Source organism: Colias philodice, chromosome 8 (genome assembly GCF_061535455.1).
Source record: "Colias philodice isolate Cphi_HAF_F1 chromosome 8, ilColPhil1 Martin Lab GWU primary, whole genome shotgun sequence".
Taxonomy (NCBI): domain Eukaryota; kingdom Metazoa; phylum Arthropoda; class Insecta; order Lepidoptera; family Pieridae; genus Colias; species Colias philodice.
Genome location: NC_143093.1, coordinates 389,108 through 399,786, shown reverse-complemented (window position 1 = coordinate 399,786; position 10,679 = coordinate 389,108). Strand labels below are relative to the sequence as shown.

Below are 10,679 nucleotides of genomic sequence, written 5' to 3'. Positions count from 1 at the left end.
TACAATATGATTATAATTTATTCATTAATAGTTTACAAAGACATTATCGTACAAATATTCAAAATGTAGGATCAGCGTATTTCACATTGCAATATTACACTCAATCGAACCTCCTTAACACTTACGGAATAACTCGTCACGCACCAGTTAAAAACGTGTAAAAATCGTAAAAAATCGATAAAAAATGTAAATTTTTGGAATGGACATCCACACGGGAGCGGCTTAGCTTAATCCTATACCGATGTTACTTACATTAACTTAACTAGCTTAGTTACGAGCCGGACTCGGCGGTGCAAAGAGCGATATGAGACACGCGTCTGCTTGAGAAGAGGACTTAACTCTTAAGTGTAACTTAAGTGAAGTGCAGCGATCGAGTTCAGTCGGCCCTCAGCTCGCTGACCCTCCACATTCCGACATCGACTAGACGCTACGACATCCAATAAATACTTGCGAATACACGATCCCGATAAATCCACAAAAAATAAATTATGCAAGCGATTCGAAGACACGTCACAGAACATAAAACAATAATTCGTAAGCGATCGTGACGGCAGATCTAGCGATAAATATATTCTATGATTAAAAGCGATATTTCCATACGATCACATTCGCAACTCTGCGATAAACACCTTAACCATACTAAATGCGTGTCGGCGCGCGTTCAGTTAACATTTTTTTTTTTTTTATTGAAATGTGACACGACAATGCGCCAAGTATTGCCGACATTCCTGTTTTTATATTATTTTATATGATACCAGAGGCGGCGGATTCTTTTCAAAATCAGCCGTTGGGGTCGTTCGGCCGCCATCTTGTCGCCGTGAGGCGCGAAATGGCGTTTGCAAGAAATGCGTTATCTGTCAACGCGCGCCCGATAAAATCATCGTAAACAATAAAATTAAGTTCCTCGCCTAATTTAAATATAAAATTAAATAATTTAGATTATAAATAGCTATGGAAGAGTATTGTGTTAGTTGCGGATCCATTTGACATTCAACGCGATTGATTCCAGCCTCTCGTTTTGCAGTACGTCTTATATTTAACATGTCAAGAGGACATTCTCTCGTTTTTACAATTATTGGCAGTAACCGACGTTAAGTTACATTTATTTATTACATGAATATTATAAAACATAGGGGGTACAGTTTTACACGGATAAATTTGAAATTGTTAGTTACACTGGAAATAGAGGAAATTACCAACTATGAATACATTTTCAATCGAGTGTTTGTATTGATTTAATTACATTGTAAGCCTATTACAAGTTCATTAGTTGACAATTTCTTTACAAACAAATTGTAAAACAGCTTGTAAATTCCGCGACATTTCCATAGCGAGCGTATATTCACTATTTCCTATCGCACGTCCCGCTATCCCCAGTGTATTAGTGAACTGTAGTGTAGTGTACTGTAGTGTAGTGTACTGTATTGTAGTGCACTTCACTGTAAAGTAATGAGTTACTTTGTTGAATGTATTTTTGTGTTTGACAGTTACATGCACTGCAGTTTAGTGTATTACAGTATTTCAAATGTTTTAGTGGTGTAGTGTAAGTGTTTAATGTATTGTACTGTATAATTGCAGTGTACTGTTGCAAATGTACTGTATTACCATAGTGTGTTGTAGTCTACAGTGCATGTATTGTTGATTAGCGTACTATAGTGAAGCACAGTCTATTGTTAGTGTACTGCAGTGTAGTGTAGTTTGTTGATGCATTGCAGCGAATTGCCCAGTGCATTAAATTTTGTGTATATAATATACAGCACACGCGTACTGTACTGCACCACATTTCTATATGTACCGTACTGTGTATGTGTGTAGTGAACTGTATTACACTGTACTACAAAAACATTTATATGCACTATACTGCAATACAGCGCTTGCCACTGCAGTGTGTAATGTTGTAGTGTATCTGCATGTACTGTACTGTACTACACTACACTACATATCCGTGTATACTGTACGTGTATGTACTGTATTACACTACACTACATGTCCATCTGTACTGTACTGTACTGCACTGTATGTCTGCACGTCTAGTACTCCCAATGCGTGGCGCTGCTGAGCGCAGTATCAGCGAGACGGAAGTTCCCGTTCTTGGCCGCGGCGAGGTAACGTCCTTCGTCTGCGGAACGGATCGCCAGCCGAGTGGGCTCGCGGAGCTCCAGGTGGAAGCCCTGGGGGAAATAAATAAATTAAGTACAGTTGGCATTTATTTATAGAAAATATTTATTTAATAAACATTTAGGTTGTTGTTGAATGCAATGATATTTTTCTGATTTAAATCAAAAAGAGACCAATATATTATGCATGAATAAGAAATGAATGAAAGTTTTATTGTTTATTGGTAAATTCGATTATAAATTTACGTATCTATACTAATATTATAAAGGTGAAGAGTTTGTTTGAACGCGCTAATCTCAAGAACTACTGGTCCGATTTGAAAAATTATTTCGGTGTTAGATAGCCCATTTGTCGAGGAAGGGATATATCATCACGTTAAGACCGACAGGAGCGGAGCAATGCGGGTAAACCGCAGGGCACAGCTACTTAAAGATATTTAAATTAAGGAATAACCAAAATTTTCAAGACCAAACAAAATTTTACATATAGACATCATCAAAAATGAATACCATACACTAACCATCCTATATTTCATATAGTAAAATGACTCCATACAAAACCACGTACCTGTGGACTGTCAGCATCGCAGGTGACGCCTTCGCTATCCGCGTGCCAGTACTTGCCGTTCGAACCTGCAAACAATATAAATATACCTTATTAAATTTATTTTTTAAATAACAATTATTAAAAGCGACCTCAATCTTATATATAAAAATGAATCGCAAAATGTGTTGGTAAGCGCATAACTCGAGAACGGCTGAACCGATTTCGATAATTCTTTTTTTATTATATTCCTTGAAGTACAAGGATGGTTCTTATGTAGAGAAAACATGTACCACGGGCGAAGCCGGGGCGGACCGCTAGTTCCATATAAGAATCACTGCAACTTTTATAAAATTACAATGTAATAAATTATTAGGAGCACTGTTTAGTGCTTATATTAGAATGTTTTTTTTTTATTTAATTACTACCCTTAGCATGATGTTCTATATAGAATCTTAGTTTAACGATTTGTGTTATGAGTAATAAAAATATAACCTAGTAGTACAATGTTGTTTAATTCACAGTAGCGTGTACATCTTAATATACATAAATCTCGTGTCACAATGTTTGTCCTCAATGGACTCCTAAACCACTTAACCGATTATAATAAAATTCGCACACCATGTGCAGTTCGAACTTGATAGATAGGATAGTTTAAACATGTAGGTACCACGGGCGAAAGCCGGGGCGGACCGCTAGTAATAATATATTGTAGACTGTAGTTTATTAAATTGAGAAGCATGAATTGGAGCATCAGTTTAGGCATGTGTTAGTATGATTTTAGACTTTGAGTACGACTAAGTGAAAGCTACATTACCTTTGAAGTACACAGCTCCTCTAGGGCCCCGCACCACCTGTATGGTCTCGTAGTGCGCCTTGTTGCACTCGAGCCGCACGCCCTTCGGCCCCACGAACCCTTGCTCGCACTTCAACACCAGGATCGGTCTGAATAAGGGAAAAAGTGATTATAATACCAGGTGAAAGGAATATTATATCCGTACTAATATTATAAATGCGAAAGAAACATAAGATACACACACGATAACATTACACTTTGAAATACGAATTCAAGTGAGAATCAAATGTAAAAGAATTATTTTAAGAAATGGTAATAATGGTCATAAAGAAAATGACTTTTCAAAAAATCTGCTAATAAACATTTAAAAGCTCCTTTAGGTTAACATTATATCTTTAAAAGTGTATAGACGCTATCATTTTTCCACACTACATAAGACATGGTACTACTACAACAAGAGCTAGACCTAACAACAGTAATTGAAACGAATTTAGCGCCAAATCAAGACAAATTTAACAAGTCATTATAGCTAGACAACTACAGTAAAACAAAATGTTCCCAACAAACAAGAAATATATTCCAAAAACCCACCGGTTAATGAGATAGAAGTAATATTTGCAGTTATCGTCCGGTGTATCGGCGCTCGCGTACAGATGGCCCGAGCGCTTGGTCAGCACGTACTTGCCGTTGTTCGCGCGGAACGATACCGATCCGCCGCCTTGCCATTCTAGCTCGAAGAGGGCGTTCGAGGATCTAAATAATACAATAAATAAATAAATATTATAGGACATTATTACACAAATCGACCTAGTCCCACTGTAAGCTCAAATAAGGCTTGTGTTGTGGGTATTAGGCGACGATAAATATAATATTTAATAAATAATTATATAGATAACACCCAGACCCAAGAACAAATAATTGAGTTCATCACACAAATATTTACCGTGACCGGGGATCGAACCCGGGACCGTCGGCTCAGTAGGCAGTTACTTTACCACTGCGCCAACCGCGTCGTCAAATATTATTATTAGGTTTAACATCGCTATTACTATTATATTCACTGGGGTTATCCTTAACATCATTATTATCACTAGAATTAATATCATCGTTAACTCAATTGTTTAAACACAATGGATATCTTTGTTAACTTTATTATCATTACTACTGCAAAAAATATCTTCGTTAAATGTTAAGTTACTGTTAAAATCTTAATCATCATTTACATCATTGTTAGGTATCATTACGATGACATTTTTCTACAGGGCAACAATAATTCAAATTTTAGAAATACACGGATATTTGTAATAACAATATCTTCAATTGTTCCACTACACTATTCAAAGTCTTCTTATTACTTCCTCTTCTTCATATCAAAACGAAATACACTTTGCCTAACTATATCTTCTGATTTACAATTTATTTCACGAATAACCACAATCAAGTTCAAAATTCTCGAACTACACTGAACATAAAACAAAATCACTAACTTATTATCCCCGGACGCCTGTATCCCGCCACCAGTTTCCAACGTCCAGTATCTATCCTGCATAGTGCGGATGTACCAACGTCGCGTGGCCCAGTCGAACTCCAGCTGGAACGTCTCGTGGGACGATATCTCGTCCTGGTTCGCTGTCACGTCTACACCTGGAAGGGTAGATAGTTGTTTTTGTTTATGGATGAATTTATAAAAATGTGCTAGGGTTAGTGGAGTCATTTGTGTAGGTTAGGTATAGTGGTGGACCTAGAGTGTGTCCTTGTAGCACCCCTATGTGTATATTTAATTGTTTTTGTTTTAGATTTTATCACTGAATAGATTTATTTTTTTAAATGTGCTAGTGTCAGTTATGTAGGTTGGATATAGTGATGGACCTAGAGTGTGTTCTTGTAGGACGCAGTTGTTTTTAACAGTAAAACAAATATAATTAAACACTTGTATTTATGAGTACGAGATATATAGAGAATAGAAACATTTACATATTGATAGCTAACTTTACAAAAGTAATTAAGTAGTAAGTAAATATTACGACGTACTTCATACATTTATAACCTAAAAATAACTACGTACGAATAAGTACGTTCACAAATGACAAAACTACCTAAGCGAAATTGACAAAAAAAACGAAATCTAATAAAGTTTATCTACTTATAGTTAGTGTGTAAACCGAGACACAGTTACGCTCAGCGGCTGTGAGACTCGATAATGGTGTCTGTTAGACGATCACTGGAGCGTCGCTCGCTACCAATTATGCCGTCTACTTGACGTTCACATGAGAAATGTTGCACAAACACAACACAACACAACACAATAAGGTTTTAATACAGTTGAAGATGTGAAATAAAATAGGACAGAAATTAGGAATGTTACAAATGTTATCTTAAAGTTTTAGCATACCTAACAGATTACTTTCTAACCTATCGTAAACCTCACCCACTTATTAACCTATATTTTCTTTAAATCTTAGCACATCTATAACTAGAGGTAAAGTTTCAGCCAATATTTTTAACCAATCATCAATATTAGCACATCTACGATAGACCTATAATATCTTTCAATTCTAGTCAAACTCAAACTCAAACATTCATTTATTCAATTAGACTACTATTTAGTAGCACTTTCGAATCGTCATTACATAGTATTTTTAACATTTACCACCGATTCGGAAAGCAGTATCTATGGAGAAGAATCGGCAAGAAACTCAAGTCCATCTAACTGATCAGGCTTTTGGATTTAGGTCTACTAAACCCACCCACTTACTAGCCTATTATATTTTTCAATATAAGCACATGTATGTAGACACATCACAATGTTGCATTCCGTTCCCATCTCGCAAAAACACCTCTATTGTGTCCGCTTTCTCCCGTCTCTCTTCGGATGCCTGCACCAGACCATATGACTGACTACTCAGTATTTTCACTAACAATTCGTAATTGCTAATTAGATATAATGGGGGCAGCAGTGTGGAAAATATGAAATTTTAATACATTACATATTTATGGAACAGCTAGTGGTAAAGTAACTATTGGAAGTAAAATTAATGCAATCGAAGTTTAGATTACTTGGCTAATAACATTAGGGCGCCAATTTTATTAAGGACTGTAATGTAATATCTTTTTGTAATACATATTATGTATATCTTTGAAATTAATGCTACTATTTATAACGAAATATAACTAGGAATTATTATTTGATAGACATAAGATACCTCATTCGATATTTGAAGAAAAAATGTATAAGCAGCGATATTATCTAGTGCTGCAAATTTATTTAATCAAAAAACATAATCAATTGTATAATTTATCTTTACTCATATCACAAAGTACTGCTTTGAATACCTAATTTATTCTTCCATACATTTCTCACGGCAAAAAGCTATTAATTCGTTTAAACACAATAAGAATATGTCGAGTCAGTCTAAATAGACAATGGTCGAACGGAAGATGTGTACGTGGCGCTGCATCTCATCACGGCTGAGTCATTTCCGATGTAGTTGTACTTATATGGAACTGTTAAATCGTTATTGATACCACTTTTAAAGATAAGTAGACATTGATTGTCTTTTGAATAGCAATCTAAGACTTTTGGACTTTATTTTATTTCTATAAAAGAACTTTCTAACAGTAACAAAAAAATTAATGATTTTTTAGAGTCAATTTATTTGTCTGTTTGTTGCGTCTCATTTCAGATATAGCTGTTTATTTTGGTACTTTCAGTTATAGCATCAAATCTATTTTTATTAATATTGATACAATTCACGTTTTTCCAATGCCAATCTTTAAAACCACTCATATTTATCTCGGACCTTTTATCCAACAATCACAACGTTACACGTTTCTGCGAATTCTCTAGTGTTTACAAAAACAAATAAAATAGATGCATTCACACGCATCTCTTGAGCTCGGTACAAGGGAGGAAATGCACCCAATGATTAGTGCGCCCGCGCAGCTATCACAATGCAATTACCTGAGCGTGCTCGGAGTAATTGTGGTTTGGAATAACAGCAATCTGTCGTATTTGTTTGTTTGTATATAATAGTATTTTAAAGAAAGATGGGTTATTTAGTATCGGAATCTAAAATTAAAGGTTATTTTATATTTAGAGTCGTAAAATTAAAGCTCGGATTTAAAATGTACTAATAAATCACGATCTAGTGTGCACGATTATTTTGCAATTCTTGCTTTATGGAAAATTGCGTTATGTGTGAAATTTGTCATTGAAACAATCATGAACGTTGATTATTTTTTTTTAATCTTTGACGAGTGTGTGTGTATTGCCTATTTTCATGAGTGTGTGTGTGCGTATACATTTATTTGATTGTTTAAAAATGATTATTTAAATCTGTGTTTATCTTCGTGTCTTATCTTTATACATGTGTTTGTGTGCACTCTGCACTCTGCGTGTTCATAAATTTGTGTATATGCGTATCTGTATGTTTATGTTTGTGTGTGTGTTAACTCACCCTGCTTAACCGACACATATTTATCATTCAAGGCAGCCACAAACGCGGCTTGCGGCAGACTGTCCTCCAGCGAGAACAGCTCGTCCCTGGTGACGGCCGTGGAGCGCGTCTTGAGCACCGCCTTGGAGCCGATGGGCGCGAGGTAGGCGCCGGCCGCGTCGCGCAGCGCCAGCGCGCCCGCGTGGTACTCCGCGCTGAACAGGCACTCGGCCGTGCACGTGTCCAGCAGCTACGGGAGGGACTGTTTTACCGACCGTACTGCTGTACCGACAGTACTGCTGTACCGACCGTACGCGACTGCTGTACCGACAGCACGGGTTACCGACAGTACTGCTGTACCGATAGTACTGATGGTATTGACAGTACGGAAAGTACTGGCCGTACTGACAATACTAATAGTTCACAAGGTACCGATAATACTCGCAGTACGATGGTATACGGGCTGTTACCAACCGTACTGGCAATACTGACGGCACGTGTACACATGATATTGGCCGTACTGGCAGTACTGACGGCACGTGTAGTACACAATATTAGCCGTACTGATATTACTGACGGCACGGATAGAGCGCATGTTACTGACGGTACCAGCATTATTTTACATACCGACAGCATAGAATAATTTTAGTGTGAATAACAACATTGCCAGTACTGCCAGTTTACACATTATCGTTTCGTTAAATTGAAATGCCTACAGCACCAGTTGTATGTATAATAATTAATACTAATAACAATTAGGATACTACTATTATTATTTTCTAAAAAAGTTCAAATAGACTAAAAATAGTTCAAATAGAAAAAAAATGCATTAGAAACTCAACGAAAAGGACCAATTTTTATCTCTCAAGTTAAAACAAATTTTATCATATCAAACCCCATAACCAAAATCTTTTCACCCCACTCACCTTGCCCGCAGCGCTCAAGTACTTGTTGTTGCAAGTGTGCAGCGCGTACTTGCCGCCCTCGTCCGCGCGGAACTCGAGCGTGAACAGCGTGTCCTCGCCCCACGGCACGTTCGCGTCCACGTGGATCTCGTCCAAACTCTCCGACAAGTGCGCGAATCGCTTGCGGCCGATGGACCGGAGGTTCACCTGGATACACATGTATTTATCAATGGTAAAGAAAAAAAAAACAGAAATTTCATTAGCCGGGCCCACACTGACCACTTGCTGCTCGTTCTGTCACACAATCACAATCGTTTATTAGAAGTTCGTCATTTTACCTCGTTCGTTTTAATTTCATATCATACGCACTTTAAATCAAGGCAGTAATGTTCAGAGTCTATCGACCTATCGTATATCGTATAATTTCACTTATTTGAAAACTCTGCCCAATTCACACTTAGGCAGAATTTGTTTCGAACATATTATATGAGCGTGATTGTAATTCTAGTTGTTTACTGTATGTAAATGGCATTTTATAAAGTAATGTAGCGAATTATGGCTCAATCTCTGAAATTTACCTTTTCCCTACGATTAAATAAAATATGATTTAGGTCCATAAAAACTAAAATTAAAATTGGTACATTGACGACTGCGACATCTGGTGATATAAATATAAACAGCTGACACATATGATGTTATTATAAGGAAATTTTGTAAAAACGCAGACATAAAAAAATAATAACAACTTATAAAAACGCATGATTCATATTCCCCAACATTTATATGCCTTGTATGTAAAACACAATGAACAAAGATGGTATTTTGGAATTGTTTTTTTACATTTCTTTTCGTGATAGGATTTCCCTCATGACTCGATAGTACAATCGAGATAAAATATCAGCAGTGAGATAAATTCACAAATCTATCGAGACGATGATAACGTATCATCATACCAACAAGTTCAACGATCGTCATCATTATATTTTATGCAAAACTAATATCAATAAATATCTGAAGGTTTTATGTAGTGCAGGTCAACGACATAATTTCTTAAACAATGCTTGAACTCATACAATAGTGCATTGCATCGTGCATTGTGAGAATTTCGCCGTGACTTTTTTTTGGTCAGCTAACTGGACGTTACAACTTCTAAGAAAATGGTGAAAATACAGTCAATTTTTTTTTATTTTTTTTTTATAAACTTAGTTTTACAAACGTTTTTATTGGGAATAGGGAAGCGCTTGACCACAATCTCGCCTGATGTGGAACGCGCTTCCCTAGACCTGTTCACTCTACGCTTGAAGACCCCCATATTGTACTCATCGGGGGACCCGGAACACGGATTCAGGAATTACCAAACTATTTCTGCAACCCCACGTTTAACTGATACTGATTACTGACCTGTGGCCTGGCAGCCAAGTGCACGTGCCAGAGCTCCGCGTCTCCCGGCACCTTGGCGGTGCAGGTGAGCTTGTCCTGGCTAGAGCCGAGGAAGTAGCCCCGCTCCACGTTGCGGAGCGCCCAGCGCCCGGAGCTATCGTCCGATACGCTGTGGACGAAGGAAGCTTGTATTTTTGGCTTTATACTTTAGAACTCAAACACGTAGCTTATAAAAGTGAGATTATTGTAATTCAGAAATAAACAAACAAATTCAAGTAACATTTAAAGTACAGCGCACAAAGAAATTTATTGCGCTGTACCAAAAATGTATTGCAGAGAGAGATTTAAAGTGGTCCGGTAAATTTGTAGTAATAACAAATTTTAAAATGTTCAAGGCAAGGCACTAGATTTCGTTTTGCATTAATTTGAACAGATATGAATATGTTGTGTCGCCAAAACATAAATACCACAAAATGAAAACTTTTTACATGATAACCTTTA

The 10,679-nt window shown here is 36.9% G+C and overlaps 1 protein-coding gene across 2 annotated transcripts in view; it reads right to left on the bottom strand.

The window, feature by feature from the left end:
* Nucleotides 1-10,679, bottom strand: part of sn (fascin domain-containing protein singed) — a 44,059-nt gene continuing 33,380 nt past the window's right edge. Inside the window, exons 4-12 of one of the 2 annotated variants that reach the window (XR_016315938.1) lie at nucleotides 10,200-10,347; nucleotides 8,820-9,005; nucleotides 7,915-8,143; nucleotides 4,945-5,101; nucleotides 4,049-4,210; nucleotides 3,479-3,606; nucleotides 2,686-2,750; nucleotides 1,977-2,171; nucleotides 1-1,935 (exon numbers count right to left, since the gene is read on the bottom strand). Coding sequence is in view for 1 of the 2 variants with exons in the window: in XM_089697939.1 (XP_089554065.1) it covers nucleotides 2,031-2,171; nucleotides 2,686-2,750; nucleotides 3,479-3,606; nucleotides 4,049-4,210; nucleotides 4,945-5,101; nucleotides 7,915-8,143; nucleotides 8,820-9,005; nucleotides 10,200-10,347 (1,216 nt within the window). In the remaining variant the exon portion in view is untranslated. Of the gene's footprint in view, nucleotides 2,172-2,685; nucleotides 2,751-3,478; nucleotides 3,607-4,048; nucleotides 4,211-4,944; nucleotides 5,102-7,914; nucleotides 8,144-8,819; nucleotides 9,006-10,199; nucleotides 10,348-10,679 lie in introns of both variants that reach the window. The other variant, XM_089697939.1, reaches the window with a different exon arrangement.